The 17113-nt window shown below is 44.0% G+C and overlaps 1 protein-coding gene across 2 annotated transcripts in view; it reads left to right on the forward strand.

Moving 5' to 3' along the window:
- The first annotated feature begins 3804 nt into the window (after positions 1–3804).
- The window catches only part of sh2b1 (SH2B adaptor protein 1), an 82278-nt gene continuing 68969 nt past the window's right edge, over positions 3805–17113 (forward strand). For both annotated transcript variants that reach the window (XM_062453519.1, XM_062453521.1), the window contains exons 1-3: positions 3805–3997; positions 4912–7095; positions 7966–8067. In XM_062453519.1, coding sequence (XP_062309503.1) covers positions 5365–7095; positions 7966–8067 — 1833 coding nt within the window. In that variant the 5' untranslated portion in view covers positions 3805–3997; positions 4912–5364. The remainder of the gene's footprint in view (positions 3998–4911; positions 7096–7965; positions 8068–17113) is intronic.

A 17113-nucleotide genomic window follows, 5' to 3' on the forward strand; every position in this document is an offset into this window, starting at 1 on the left:
CTTCTACACAGCCATCATTGAGTCCATCCTCACCTCTTCCATCACCATCTGGTACGCTGCTGCCACTGCCAAGGACAAGAGCAGACTGCAGCGTATCTTCCGCACTGCTGAGAAGGTGATCGGCTGCAATCTGCCTACCCTCGAGGACCTGCACACCTCGAGGACCCTGAGGCGAGCGAGGAAGATTGTGGCCGACCCCTCCCATCCTGGCCACTCCCTGTTCCAGCTACTCCCCTCCGGCAGAAGGCTGCGGTCCATCAGGACCAAAACCTCACGCCATAAGAACAGTTTCTTTCCATCTGCTACTGGCCTCTTCAACAAGGCCAAGGACTCCCATTGACATTCATTCATTATTTAACCCAGTATCGGATTGCACTATTGCATTACTGACAGGGCTCTAGAGTGCGACCAATTTGGTCGCATATGCGACCAAAATTTGTACGGGTGCGACTAAAATTTTTACTCGGTCGCACCGGTGCACCTAACCTCCTCGCATCCGCTGCCTCTCCAGGAACGAAGCGTTTGTTTCTTCTTTGACGGAACTCGCACTCATAGTTGGATCATATCGTGGTCTAAACTAATCAGAGACAGAGATGGGGCGGGTCTTTGCCTCTGATTGGCTGTGGTCCAGATATTCCTGTAGGCCTACACTGCTCCGTGCTGTGTGATTGAAATTACGACCTGAGCACCAGAGAATCAGTTATGGCAGACCTGGGAATTGTACGGCCCGCGGGCCACAACCGGCCCACAGGCTGTTCCAATCCGGCCCGCGTGAGGTAAATCAAAAATTAAAAATAAATAAATGTGTTGAGCGGTTGTAAATATGTAGTCCTGAAACACTTGTGATCAGGCAATTTACATATGTGCGCTTGCGCAACCTCACCGACAGGAGAGTTAGGTGGTTAGCCCTCGAAAATGAAAAACGAAAGGTTGATACAGAATGTAGAGTTTTTAACAAGACATGGACTTCTAATTATCTGTTTACTGAGGTCAAAGTCAAAGCTGTGTTCTTAGTTTTGGAGAACAGGTCGCTGTGTTGAAGGATTACAAATTGAATCGGCACTAAGGGACTCAAGAAAAAAAACGAACGCGGACATAATAAGAACTTGACTGATTCAGTGGACGCGGGCTGATGGTTTGCTAGTTAAATTGCACACTCGGATCATCACCTGTCAGCTGTCCTTCGCATATCCACCTCAGACATTTAGCCAGATTTCGATGCACTTGTTCAAGCCCACTGGATTCCTCTCACATAACAAAATGAACTGCAAAAAAGTTTTGCTTTTTGTATAAAGTTGATCAGTTGCATATCTTTAACATACTGCAAAACAACTTTTCAGTGTTGGTGAAGATTAACTAGAAAATGAAACACTAATGTAATGATTATTTTAGTTTTTACTGTTACTTCGAGTCTTTTCCTAGTTGACCAACATGTAAAATATTGATATCAATATTCACAGAATATCCTTATTCTTCTGATAACCAGTAGCAGCTAATAAAAATATATACTTTACTGCTTTTTACAATGGGGGGAAATGAATAGTGAGCAGAATTAAGTTCAAGTTATCGTTGATGCGGCCCTCCAACACTCATGTGGCACCTTGTCAAAATTAATTGCCCACCCCTGAGTTACGGAGCTGGGCCATGGAGCTAACCCATGGAGCTAGGATGTTGATGCTAGGGAGAGTGTGGCAAGCTGGTTTAGCCAAGGCCAAAGGGCAAGAAAGCCAAATTACAGGTGTTGGCCATCTGAAGGGCATGCGAGCAAGGGGGGACCCGCTATAAGACTTTGAGCCATGAAATGTTAGGTCTCAGTTCAGGGAAGCACTTTTAAACAGTAGCACTTTCTATTTTAAAATGTTTTATTTTGCTTGCAATGTTTTAGTTTGGCAGCTCAGTGAAGCACTTAAAATATTTTTATATACAGTTTAATTGTGCGTCAAATAAAACCAATATTTACCTACACCTTATTCTTGTTTAAGGTCATTTACATAATATATATGAATGTATATGGAGCGTGATAAAAAGGTGACCTTGAAATTGTGGCGACGCAAGGAAAAATTTGGGAGCACCTAAATTTTATGCTGGTGCACCTAAATAAAAAAGTTAGGCGCACCAGTGCAACCAAGGGAAAAAGTTAGTCTGGAGCCCTGATTACGTTGACCACTCATGCTGCTCAATTCTTATTCTTATTTTTATATATATTTTACTTTATATTTAAATTGTTTTATTCTTAGATTGTTTAGTTCTTAGGAATAGTTAAACTTCTGTACCTCTACTTAATTTAAGATTCGTATATGTTTAGTGTTTGCACCTCCCTGCCACAGTAAATTCCGTGTTTGTATAACATACATGGCGAATAAACCGAATTCTGATTCTGATATGGAAGCCTCCTAAACTTAGATTTCAGGATGCCAAATGTATGCTCAATTATCACACGGGCAGAATTGAGCTTCCTGTTAAAGCGCCTCTGCCTTGCAGTCAAGTGGCCATTATCTCTGTAAGGCTTCATAAGTTGAGGCAACAGAGGGTAGGCAGAGTCCCCAATGATGTGCATTCCCTGCGGGACAAGGGACTGAGGATATTCTTCAAGAAGATGAGCAACTTCCGTGAGACGGAATGCTCTGGCATCATGCCAGCTCCCAGGTTGACCTACACTGACATGGCAGAAGTGCCGCTGACTGTCGCAAAACCCATTGAGAATGACAGAATAGAATTGCTTTCTGTTATAGTACGCCAGGGGATTGTCACAATGGGGTCTCCTTATCGGAATGTGACACCCATCCACTGCACAAACAGTGTTGCGGAAACCTGCAGTGTCAAAACCTACTGTAGACATCTGCAGGCTTTCGTCTTTGGGCCAGGAAATGTGGTGGGCCATGTGTGCATTAATAAGGGAACAAAAATCATGTAGGTGCTTGGCAAGAGTGGATTTTGTTATGCTAAATCTATCTGCAACCCCACGATAGGACTCCTGATTGGACAGTGTCCATAGGCAGGCAAGAACACTGTTTTTGAGTGGCAGTTTAGTTTGTAAAATATTATTGTAATGTGGACCAAGGGCATTTACGACATCCTTCAGAGGTAGAAAGAAGAGGGTTATCACAACAACGTTCAAAAATGTGAAAGTTACATTTATGTAATATTAGCTACACACCTCCACCTGTCCTTTGGAAAGCCTGAAATGGCCTTTAAATTCTGAGGGACTGTAGAGGGGGACGACATCCTCCACAAAATGATAAATTTTTGGAACACTATAGAAAATATTTTAATCAATATATATATAGGTAACTGAAGAAGAAAAGGCAGTTTTTTTTTTACACTTTAATTTAATTGTGTTAAACAGAGTTCTTCTACAAAAATATTGGAATGGAAATTATCTCCAATATATCATATAGCATGTAACCTACAGAAAACAATACACAACTAACTCTGTACAAAAAGGTATTTTAACCGGGTTTGTAATACAGACGGTAGACAGAAGTTGTTGATCCAAAAATAACGGTAACCTTTACATATCAGCATGGGTTAATAATTTTACTCACCTTCGTTGCTCATTGTACGCAATTTCTTGCAAAACCAAGGGAATTTCGATCGCGTCCAGCTCTTCAGCAATGAAGTTAGCAAACACAACTTGATCGGCCATGACTGACGTCAACGCAGCAAACCACGAGAAGCTGGAATGTCCGACTTCACAGAGCCGTTTTCAACTCCTCCCCGACTGCAAGCGGCTACTCTCGCCGGTCGTTTCATGCAGCCGCAGTCCATGTCGAACGCACCTTTTATCCTGGTCTATTAGGGCTAGCTGAGGGGACCGGAGACACATTCCGATTTTATCGCGAGAGAAAATGGGAACGAAGGACTAGGACAGGAGGCAGCAATATTCATATTTAAGCAACAACAACAACCGTTATAAAATGATGATTATAATGTAACTAACTGATAATCCAGTTATAACGCAATCGAAGGATTGAAAATACTGGATACTGAAATATAGGTAAAGAAATCAAAATTACACATTGTCAATGCAACATTGCCAGTACGCTGTTTTATTAATAGCTGGTTACACAGGCTAGCTAACGTTAGCTAGCTAACAAACTATGGATTGCTAGAAAATTATGCTAATTAGCAATGTATTGATCCTAAATCGTTAGCTAGCCAATATACCGCTAGTTAGGTTTTTAGCTGGCTGTTTACAGTGCAGGCGATGACTCTGAATTATGATAATACCTGAGTAACAATGATCAAAGCTATTAATGCAGCATATTAGTTGTACTGGTTAGCTAGTTTTTCTAGCTAACGTTAGCCTCTAGATTATGATATTATAAGGAAGGCGAGTGTTTTGATAACGTCTAAGGTAAGGGCATCAGCGTACTGTAGAGCAACGTTAGCAATAAAGCTTGTAATATCACACGCTCTCCGGTCAGTTATCAAGCTCTTTTAACTAACCAACTAGCTAGCTATCAAACTGCTTGATAGCTAGCATTCCCCTATGAGTGACTACGGGTAGTCCTAGTGCCTTAGAGCTGGCTATCGAGATACGCAGATAACCTGGCCTAGATTAAGCCTTCAAAATGCATTGCATCGACAATCTAGTTAACACTAGAGAGCGTCCCACTTTCTAACAAACCAACTCAGCAATGAACAGCCTATCTTTTCAATTAGCTTTAGCATTCATGCTAACTAGCTTGCTGCGTGATACAATTATACAGATGCTATGATAACGTTATAGGTAACTGACAAGAAGTGTCAGGTTTGCCAAAAATGTAGTACAGGTTGAACTGTAGACTGCTATTTAACTAATAAACGGCACCGAACTGATTAGTGTGCCACATTTTCAATGAATGAACCGACTTGCTCCTATTTCTACCTGTAGTTGTAGTGTGGTAATTATTTTGATTTGTTTTACAGGCTGTGATCATGCCATCTCTTGGATATTAATGAAGAGAAGGCGCACCTCTTCTGTTATATATATTTACCCTTGTCCTCCACCCTTCCCCTTTCTCTTTCCCCCTGACATTGTCTAATATTCTAAGACATAAGATTTTGTGACTGTATGAAAATATGTAGCTCAGAGTTTAGTACTACTTTTGTATTTTTAGTCCCTTTTTTTCCACCAGCACTCATGGGTGTTTCGTGCACAAGCGTTTATTTCTGTAGATTTTAAATGCGTCAGAGGTTAGTCTGTGCCAAGCCTACTGGATTTCAGGAGTTCACTCCTATTTAGAAATTAGTTGACCGATGTGTTTATCCCTGTTTTCTCTAACCCAGCCGTGCAATTACTCCAGGTTACCTTTCTAAACCCTCCGTGGTCAATCATCAGCCTCTTAGCTAGCTAAACACAGGTACTATCTATCTAGGAGAATGAACGGCTCTCTTTTGACCCCACCTAGCCCACGGCCAGCAAACTCATCTCCCTTGCCCCCCTCCCCCTCTCCTCCGTCTCCCTCCTTGCTGCCTCTCTCTCCACGGCCACCGCAACTACCTCCTCTTGTCACCTCCCCAACCCAGCCTCATCCCTCCTCCCTGTCGGACACACCCACACCATCCCCCTCACCCTGTTTAAGCTGGACAGAGTTCTGTGAATTGCACGCCCGTGTTGCAGCCGGGGACTTTGCCCGCCACTTCCGGGCTTTTCTGTTGGAGAACCCACACTACTCCCCAGATTCCGCTGCAGCCTTCTGCCGCCGATTCACTGACCGCTTCATCCGCCACTTCCAGAGTGAGCTTGAGGGAATGGTGCCTCCAAGTACTGCCACTGAGAGAGAAGATACAGGGAGCTGGGCCCCCCAGTCTGATGCCACTTCATTGGAAGAGGATGCTGCCTCGCCACCACCGGTGTCTGAGGGAGTAATTCTCCCCACTGGTCCGATCAACCCAGTGCGAGCCCCACCCAAGCACACACCCACCCGCCTGGTGTTGGAGTACCGAGAAGGGGACAGGTTTCAAGACTCTTACGCTCACACACAGATCCTTCCCCCTTCCTCCTCCTCCTCCTGCTCCTCCTCAGTGGGAGGGCATAATGGAAGGCTGAATGACAGGGGCGCCACAGTCAGGCCCTTCCCTGCCGTAGTCCCAGCCAACGGAGAAGCAAGGGCTGAGGAGGAGGGAGACAGCTGGGTGGGGGTAGTGGCTGTTCGGGAAGAGGCAGAGATAGTGGATGGTGAGTTGGAGCCAACAGATGCTTGCTTGGACAATACAGACCATCTTCTCCAAACCGCCACATCCACCACCATGGCTCCTCCTCAAGGCTCTGGCTCCAAGAGCACCTGCGCACCCTCGTCAGGGGGAGGCAACCCCTCCAAAACCAAACTCAAGAAGCGCTTCTCATTACGGAGCGTGGGGCGCAGTGTGCGAGGCAGTGTGAGGGGTATCCTGCACTGGCGTAGCTCATCTAGTGACTCACCTCAAAGTCAGTCTCCACTGCCATCAAGCTACAGCTACACTATGGGCGTGCAGGACGCTGCCAAAAGGAACTCTGGTACTCAGCCCCCAATGCCAACCTCATCCATGCCTGTGTCTCTGTCGTTACCACTCTCCCTCCCCCACTCCTCATCCTCCTCCCTTCCTCCCTCCTCCTCCAGCAGCGCCACCTCCCTTTCTCTGTCCGAGGCAGCACGTGACCGGCGCAGGAGCAATGGTGAGGGAGGTGGGGATAAAGAGAAGTGGAGCCTCCGGCTGGAGAAGCTGCGACTGTCGCGCTCACCGCCCCCAGTCCTGTCGTCCGCCCCAGCATCTGCTGTGGTCTCACCCACCTCCTCCCTGCCTCCCAGTAGTGCTGTCGCCTCTGCCGGACATCCAAGGAAAGCTGGCCGCCTGGTACGAGAAGGCGGTGTGACTGTCTGCTCATCTATGGATGAGTTCGCTGGGAGCCACACCTTCTCAGGGTTCTCCTTCGGCTTGCTCCACCACAGCACGGACAGCAACAACGCTGTCTCCACGGTTGGGCCTCCACAGCAGACGCTTGCCACTGGGGGCACTATGAGCTGGAGGGGCGGCCGCTGGCACAAGTGTCGGCTGGTCCTTAGAGAAAGAGACAAAGATGGTGGGGAGCGGGGAGAGGAGTACTACCTGGAGTTCTTCATTCCACCAAAAGTACGTTGAACCTGTTCCTACTCATCGATTTTCGTTAGGACCAGACAGTTTTGGTGTTGCATTCATCTGCCTTGCCGTCCAATAATGGAATGTCTCTCAAGATTGTGAAAAATGTTTTTTGTCTATGCTTAGACTCACCTAAGGCCTTTCAATGCAGAGTAAGTAGAGTCCAGGAGAGTATTGAACGTAACTGAAGTATGAGAAGTATAAGTCTCTGAAATTGATGGCTGGGTTGTTTTTCACTCAGTCCCATTCACGGTTCTGAAGCCAGATAAGCAAGTCAACACACTGTCCTGTCTGGCTTAAGTTTATGAGTGGGGTGTTATTTAAAAACAACAAATATGTATTTAAATGCCAGATGAACAAGATTGGTGTAGTGGCATACTACATACGCACTGTATGATTTGTATTTGAATTGTCAGTGAACATCTGTTAATATAAATGAGTAAGAATAGATAGCACTACATTCCTGGCGTAAAGATGAGTTGAGGCCTGTTTGGGACACAAAATTAAGTAAAACTGATCATGGCCATTTTCAAAGGACACTCTTTTTGCCAAATGGATGTGCAAAAAAGTCAAATCATGAACTCTCACATTTATTAGTATTACACTGACTGCTAAGTGGTGTTAGATAGGGAAGATCATACCATGTAATTTTATTTCATTCATTTTGTTAGAGCTAGAGAGTTTGTCTGACCTACAACTTTTCTTAAGCTGTCAACTGCAATGTGTGAAATTAAAACAAAGTGGTTAGTGCATAGAATGTGTTGATAGTAGAGTGTTTACAGATGATCTTATGTAGACATTCTAAATATACATTTAACCGGTGTCTGGTGGTCATTCTTGACCTTTTTTGTGCCCACTTCCTAGTCCTCCAAGCCCAGGCTGACAGTCCAATGCTGCTCCATGGTAGACGTGAGAAGCACCACAGCACTGGAGGTGCCTGACAAGGAGAACACCTTTCTCCTACAGGTCAGACATCATGCTTTCTTACCCTTATCTTTTGTCTGCCACTCCCTCTTACTCTTTCTTTTTCAAATTCTTGTTCTTTAAAACAAAATGTATATAGTTCTCCCAAGTAAAAAAGAAAAAAAAAGATAACCAAGTAGATTGTTGAAAGTATACTTAAATTGTGTTAAATTGAAACCGCTTAATTTATACTTACTGTACTGACTGAGTTATATCTGAGATGTGCTTGAATACATACAAAATATATTTTACATGTATTTTTGATTACTTTTGTCTTCCTGTAGCAGCCAATATATTGTAAATGTATTACAATAATGTAATACATTTTCCATTCTTAATGTAATAAAGGTTGATAATGTAATAACTTATAAATAATGTGATAACATTTCTGAACCAATAACGTAACAACTTTTTGCCCATTATGTAATAAGTTCTTACATTATTGGATGGCTATTACATTATTGTCCGGTTAATAAAAAAGTATAAAAATTGTAATAATTGGAGCCGGTAATGTAAAAATACACATATCACTGCATGTTTATGTTTTATTCAGTGTCAGACTTCCATAACACTTACCATTACTGTTGCCTCTTCAAAATAGCTGCTAAAAACCTGACCAATTCTGACTCCTGAATCTTAGTCCTAACTCTGAGAACACACACACACCCACTCTCTCTCCCTCTCTCTCTTTCTATCTCTCTTGCTCTCTCTTGCTCTCTCTTTGAATTGAGATTGTGTATTTTTTGTGGACTTATCTCTAGCCTTGCCTTCTTACTCCTTAACCATTTGAGTACTAAATGAAATATGAGCACACATGTTTGTAAACACAGACAATTACTCTTATGTTGTATAATATGAAATCTATGCCTCTTTGAAAATGCTCTTCTCAAATAAAAAACACCACGTTTCTTTCTATGAACGTGTAATTAAATAACTAATTGATAAATGTAAGCAAATTTAATTGTCATCCTCACTGACGGCGTAAAGTTGCCTATTCCACTACAGTCGAACAAGAGCAGCAGACTGGGTCCTTGATCTCTGTGCTACAGGGACATTAAATTCCCCCTTCAGTGCCTTGAGTATCACATCATAGGTCTCATCTGACATTGCTTTCTGTCAATGTTCTGCACATACCCAAATGATACAGGACAGGATTAAGATTGTTTGCAAAATTCTCATTGTTACATTTAGCAGACGCTCTTATCCAGAACGACTTTACAGTAAGTACAGGGACATTCCCCCGAGGCAAGTAGGGTGAAGTGCCTTGCCCAAGGACACAACGTCATTTTGCACAGCCAGGAATCTAACTGGCAACCTTCTGATTACTAGCCCGATTCCCTAACCGCTCAGCCATCTGCCCCTGCCTATTTGACATGGGCGCCAAAAGAAAAAAGGCCCTGTTACAGCTCTGACATATGAAGTGGGGTTAAATAGTCCTTTATCATTACTGAGGTGCTGCAGTGTCAAACCCTGGTCCTGAAAAACTACAGACAGTACATGCCCCCTTGTCAAATCAGACGTGAGTACTATGGATTCTAAGAGATATCACGTTTGTATAGAATTGATGTGTACTGATTGGAAAGTGGCACCAAGCATTCTACAACCTCATTATTTCCTTCTATAAACTCTAAACTGAGGACATTACATGATTAAAATATATAATTAATTAACTTTCAATGTGTGATAAGGACAACATAAGTTTGCAAACAACTGAAGAAAGCCTATGGTCAGAGTCACATGATGATAACCTGTCAATCAATGGCCTGGTCAGTTATGAGTACTGCTAAATTAAATACACATTTTCAAGAATTAACTGTGTTTGCAAATGTGTGCTCATACTTCATTTGGTACTCAAAATCAAGGAGTAGAAGGCAAGGCTGGAGATAAGTCTACAAACAAACAGTCTTAATTTAAAGAGAGATAGAGAGAGTGTGTGTGTGTCTGTGTTGTGTGTGTTTTCTCAGAGTTAGGACTAAAGGCCGAATTATACTTCTCCCACTCCTTTACGGACAGACGGACGGACGGAGTCGGACGGATTGGTTGAATTTATAGTTCTCCGAAGGCTGTGGGTGCTGAAAACAATTCACCGCTAGAAGAGTAGGTGGCGCAACGGTTTTTTGTAAGTCGTCGTCGAGTGTTTATTTACCTAGGTTATCGAGAAGTCGGAGCAAATGTACAAATTAGCCGTTTCATCAATAAAATACGCACATTTTCAGCAGCTACACTGCCCATTTCTCGTCACATTTTAATTCAGATGCTGATTTACATGTACTGTTTAGCTGAAATATGAATTGTAAAAACTTACAGCAATGGCGGTCAAAGGATTCTGTTCGTCCTGTTTATCACGGCAACCCCACCCCCGCCCCTGACGCAAGCGGTTCTTAATACGGACCAATCACAGCCAAGGGGTATCCGTAAAATGACGGACGGACAGACGGATAGTCAAGAAAATCAGGTGGTGCACGTAGAGCTCTCCGAGGGGCTCGGAGAGGGCACGGAGAGGGAATTCCTCGTCGGAGAGGGCGTTCCCTGTCCCCGTCTCCGTAAAAACGGAGAAGTATAAATTGGCCTTAAGGTTCAGGAGTCAGGATTGGTCAGGTTTTTGAGCAGCTATTTGGAAGAAGCAACAGTAAGGGTAAGTGTTATGTAAGTCTGACACTTAATATAAGTTTAACAAAGTGATATAAGTATATTATTACATTACCGGCTCCAATTATAACAATAAAAAACAAACAGCCAATAATGTAATAGCCAGCCAATTATGTAAGAACATATTACATAATGGGCAAAAAGTTATTAAGTTATTGGTTCAGACATTTTATAAAATTATTGGTTCAGACATTTTATAAAATTATTGGTAAGTTATTACATTATCGACCTTTATTACATTAAGATTGGAAAATGTATTACATTATTGGCAGTCATTACATTAACGGTCGTTATTACAATATTGGCTGCTACAGTCCCGAAATAGTAAAAACAAAATAGGGTTCCTGTGGTAGGAAGGTTCCTCCGGTATTAAAAACAAAACCTAATTTGACACAGTCGTGACAGTGGTGTAGTGGATAAGGCTGGTTGTATACCAGTGAGAGAGATGTATGTTTTATCCCAGGCTCTTCCAATTCTGGATTTTTCCTGCATTTAGGAATTTTTGGCGCCCCCAAAAGAGGTTTTAGCGGGCGCCAAGATAAACCAACACCAAAATGATGTGATGAAGAATTTGAAATAAAATAGCATTTACAAATCCTCTCCGAATGTGTTTTTAATAGCAAAATGTTTCAAACAACTGTACAACAAGCAGAACTTAAAATTAAATAAGTTTTTGACTTCCAGCTATTTTACACATGCAACTGGATTTTTAACCAAGCTGCAATGTTTTGACTGTGCCTGAACGATTCGCTCCGCTATGAAGCTAGCTTGCCAAAGGCCCATTCTGAGCAAGGAAAAACCATGCCAACTGCTCTTTTTTATAATAATAATAATTTAAAAAAAATAGAGCAATATAATATTATTAATACAACTTACACCTTTAAACATGCATACAAGAGAAATTGACAATTGTTTTGACAACAAAATCAATGCCACTTTAACCTTATGTACTTAGTATGTGCCACACAAAAAGAACATGCTGAATGGCTGCCAAAGTTTGTTCTCTGGGATCTCAGAATGTATCATGCTGCCAATAAACCATAAAGAGTGTTTTCCGATTTTATGCTTGTTCTTCCTCACTGCTGACTGCATTGTAAGGTAGTGTGTGCAAGAGTGACATCAGATCACAGACTTTGAGATGACCTCTCTCTGTATTACCAGAGAATGTCTAATAGGGGAGAACTGCCACTCTCTGGAAACTTCCGGGTTCTGAACTGGTTGCAGTTCCACTCAAGTTCCATATGAGGGCGCTAACGGGCGAGTGCAGAATGAATGAAGGTCTATGGAGCTATACCCTTCAAAATCCACTTTTCTCAGGATAAATTTTTTTGTCTAGTAATTTGGGGCAATGGGGTGGCCAAGAAGGTCAGATGACCCAGAAGAAACTTTCGACATCCTCAGAAGAGGGTTCAGAGTATACGCAAGTTTGGCGTGAATCCATCAAAGATGTGCTGAAATACAACACAACTTTCTGTTTGACGGCTCTACTGCTTTCGATTGGCTGTACCGGACAAACGGTTTAGAAAATCTAAAATCATTTTGACAGTTTGTGTGAGGATCGCTTTGACTATATACAGCTTGACTACAGGTAGCTAGCGACTGCGGTGTACCTGGCTTCCTTTGCAGTGGCTTACGGTCTCGCTAAACAGAGAATCGGAGACATGACAAGCTCGTCGGCTTTTGCTGGATTCAAACCTCTGACGTTGCCATTGCCAGAGCACCAACTTATCTTAGTGAGCTATTCTCAGTGCTGTAAATCACAGTTCAGTTACTGGGTAAAAATATAAGCAGTTTTTCATGTGGCAAGCGGTTGTCAGATTTGGCCCAAGTTTAAAAAGCTGTAATTTAGTTCTATTTTGACATGTCAAGGTGAATATTTGATATTCACCAAAAACGTTTTATTCATTCATTCAAAATGGCGGCCGCATCAATTCAGCTGGTAACACAATTTAAACGTGTCAGACACGGGATCGCCCCCTAGCAGTTAGATGACACAACCTTTTGTGGACCTCTTTGGAACAGGGTCCCGAGCACCTGTACCAAGTTTGATGTCAATTCAGCAAATATTTCCTGAGATATGATATCACTTCCTGTTTGGCGGCTCCTTCGCTGACTTTGATCAGCTTTACCGGAAAAACAGTTTGGAAAATCAAAACGCCATGGGATCACTTTTGTGAGGCTTGGTCTGAAGATCATTTGTGGCAATTTTGAAGAAGATTCGACAATAATTGTGGGAGGAGTAGTGAAGAAAAGCTTTTCCGTAACATTCAAAATGGCGTAGAATCTATATAACTGGGTATGATGTCATAGAGTGCGTTGGACTCGTCTTGATCCAGGGAATCCAACAATACCTCATTTTGGAAAATGAGGCATAAGGTTCAAAAGAAACGTGTGTAAACACACCTTCAAGTTTGACCCATTGGTGGCGCTAGAGGGTTTGAATGGGAGACATGAAACTTGGTGAAATTGATAAGGGGACTGGCCCCAAAGAGTGTGCCAAATTTCACAACTTCTGACCATATGGCTCTAGGGGCTGCCATAGAACGGCTCTAGGGGCTGCCATAGAACCATCCAAGATGGCGCCGATGATGGCTGCCTCGGTCGTTAGGTGTTCTCTTTTTTGTCTAGTTTTGTCTGTTAATTCAGTGTTCTGCCAAGATTTCCGGGGTCTCTAACAAGAGAAGTACTCCTAAACATCAGGACTACAACTCCTGTGGATTTATTTCCCAGTTTTCTGATTCCAGCGGCATAATTAGTGGGAATTATAGTCAAAGCCACCCTCAGCTTTTTCCTAGCAGCGAAAAACAGAGACTTTCATTCATCTTCCGTTTTGTGCTTTATGGAGACATGGCTGAGTGAACTGATCCCAGACTCTGCGCTACAGCTAGCAGGTTTCAAACTGCTGAGAGCGGATCGTGACCCTGTGCTTTCTGGCAAAACGAAAGGCGGTGGTATTTGTTTTTACATTAACAGTGGCTGGTGTGAAGATGTGACAGTGATTCTGCAGCACTGTTCTCCTGATCTGGAATAATTTTCTATTAACTGTAGACCTTTTTTCTCACCACGCGAGTTTGCATCCTTACATTTACATTTAGTCATTTAGCAGACGCTCTTATCCAGAGCGACTTACAGATCAGGAGTGCCTTGCCCAAGGACACAACGTCAGTTGGCATGACCGGGAATCGAACTGGCAACCTTCGGATTACTAGCCCGATTCCCTCACCGCTCAGCCACCTGACTCCCTGATCCTTCATTCTGGTTGGCGTCTACATGCCTCCGCAGGCTAGCATCAACGAGGCTCAATGTGTGCTCGCCAGCCAGATACTGAGTGTGGAGCATGAAAATCCGGATTCCTTGGTTATTGTGCTAGGCGACTTTAACCAAGGCAATCTCACTCAAGAACTCCCCAAATACAGACAATTCATCAAATGCCCTACCAGAGAAGGAAACACCTTGGATCACTGCTACTCTACAATTAGCAAAGCATACCATGCGGCCCCCCGAGCAGCACTGGGTCACTCTGACCACGCCATGGTCCACCTGATTCCTGCATACAGGCAGAAGCTAAAGCGCTGTAAGCCTGCTGTGAGGACATCGAAACAGTGGACCAGTGAAGCTATGGAGGATCTGCGGGCGTGCTTGGACTGCACTGACTGGGACATGTTCACGACTGCTACCAATAGTCTGGATGAGCTCACAGAGGCTGTGACATCATACATCAGCTTCTGTGAGGACTGCTGTATACCAACACGCACCAGGGTGAGCTACAACAACGACAAACCCTGGTTTACAGCTAAACTCAGAAGGTTGAGGCCGCGTTTAGGAGTGGGGACAGAGACAGTTTCAAGTAGTCAAAGAACAGGTTTAGCAAGGCGGTGAGGGAGGCTAAACGACTGTACTCTGAGTAAAGACTAAAACACCAATTCTCTGCAAACGACTCTGCTTCTGTCTAGAGAGGGCTCAGGCAGATTACCAACTTCAATCCCAGAGCCCCCCACTCCACTAACGACTCCCGCCTGGCCAACGACCTGAATGAGTTCTACTGCAGATTTAAAAGACAATTGGACAGTCCTGAACTACCCCTTCCCACCCAGGAGGCCTCCCCCCTCCCGCCCTCTACAGTGACGACTCTCTCCATTCAGGAGGGTGAAGTTAACAGACTTTTCAAGAGGCAGAATCCCCTCAAAGCAGCTGGCCCGGACTCTGTCTCTCCAGCCACCCTCAAGCACTGTGCTGACCAGATGTCTCCGGTGTTTACCTACATCTTTAACACCTCCCTTGAGACATGCCATGTGCCAGCCTGTCTCAAGTCTTCCACCATCATCCCTGTGCCCAAAAAGCCAAGGCCAACAGGACATAATGACTACAGACCCGTCGCTCTGACCTCTGTGGTAATGAAGTCTTTCGAGCGCCTGGTGCTGGCACACCTTAAATCCATCACAGACCCTCTACTGGACCCCCTGCAGTTTGCCTACAGAGCCAACAGGTCTGTGGATGATGCAGTTAACATGGCCCTCCACTTCACCCTACAGCACCTGGACTCCCCAGCATCCTATGCCAGGATCCTGTTTGTGGACTTCAGCTCTGCCTTCAATACCATCATCCCCGCCCTGCTTCAGGACAAGCTCTCCCAGCTGAACGTGCCTGATTCCACCTGCAGGTGGATCACAGACTTCCTGTCTGACAGGAAGCAGTGTGTTAAGCTGGGAACACAAGTCTCTGACTCCCGGTCCATCAGCACTGGATCACCCCAGGGCTGCGTCCTTTCTCCTCTGCTCTTCTCCCTGTACACCAACAGCTGCACCTCTAGTCATCCGTCCGTCAAACTCCTGAAGTTTGCGGACGACACCACCCTCATTGGGCTCATCTCTGGTGGAGACGAGTCTGATTATAGGTGGGAAGCGGCCAACCTGGTGACCTGGTGCAGCCAGAACAACCTAGAGCTCAATGCTCTTAACACAGTGGAGATGGTTGTGGACTTCAGGAAGAATACAGCCCCACTCACCCCCATCACCCTGTGTGACTCCTCAGTCAACACTGTGGAGTCCTTCCGCTTCCTGGGCACTATCCTCTCCCAGGACCTCAAGTGGGAACTGAACATCATCTCCCTCGCCAAGAAAGCACAACAGAGGATGTACTTCCTACGGCAGCTGAAGAAATTCAACCTGCCAAAGACAATGATGGTGCACTTCTACACAGCCATCATTGAGTCCATCCTCACCTCCTCCATCACCATCTGGTACGCTGCTGCCACTGCCAAGGACAAGAGCAGGCTGCAGCATATCATCCGCACTGCTGAGAAGGTGATTGGCTGCAATCTGCCTGCCCTCGAGGACCTGTACACCTCGAGGACCCTGAGGCGAGCGAGGAAGATTGTGGCCGACTCCTCCCACCCTGGTCACTCCCTGTTTCAGTCACTCCCCCCCGGCAGAAGGCTGCGGTCCATCAGGACCAATACCACACGCCACAAAAAAAGTTTCTTCCCTTCCGCTGTTGGCCTCTTCAACAAGGCCAAGGGTTCATACTGACTTCATGACTCAATGCCCTTAAAACACACTGCTTTTTGCACTGCACAATACAATCTTGTACCATTTGTATTTTTTGTAATATTTGTATTTTTTGTATTTTTATATTGTAAATTACTGCAACTTATATTTTATTTAAATTCTATTGTATAGTTTATTTTAATCTAATTCCACTTAGTATTGCTAGTTATGTACCCTTAGTATAGTTAGTCCTCATATTTAAATTTTAGATTCCTATATGTTTAATGTTTGCACCTTCCTGCCAAAGCAAATTCCTTGTCTGTGCAAACTTTCATGGCAAATTAAACCCATTCTGATTCTGATTCATAGACACCAAGAGACGGAAGTTTAGACATAATAATAAATATAGCTGCAATTAGTGATGCGGGTTCCGCCGCAAAATGGCAAAATATTATAAACATGTACACTGTAGAAGATCGAGACTTGGACAACAAGAGAGCAAAACTACTTCATGTTTGGCCAACAACAATAGGCTGAATGGGGATTTGAACTCATGAGCATAACGTTACAAGTCAGTCTCTCTAGCCTCTCTGCTACACACCAACTGTTGAGATTTTATGAATAGAAAGGGTAGAGTATTAGCTTTTTATAGGATACTGAAACTCTTCTTGAGTTGATCTCTTTCCAGAATCTCAGTCAATGCACAACTAACAATAGCCGTGGGCAACGGAGCTAGGCAGAGCTCATGTTCAGCTGTTTGCGAGAATAGCTTGTGGCAGTACAGCAGCCGACTCTGGTCCCATTAAACTACACAACATGCACAATCAGGGTGACCAACAAGATTATATTAACTAACAAAGAATAACATTACAAACATCTAACTGAACGAACACAACAACTGAAATCCCTCGCAC

The sequence above is a fragment of the Osmerus eperlanus genome, chromosome 2, assembly GCF_963692335.1.
Source record: "Osmerus eperlanus chromosome 2, fOsmEpe2.1, whole genome shotgun sequence".
NCBI classification, from domain to species: Eukaryota; Metazoa; Chordata; class Actinopteri; order Osmeriformes; family Osmeridae; genus Osmerus; species Osmerus eperlanus.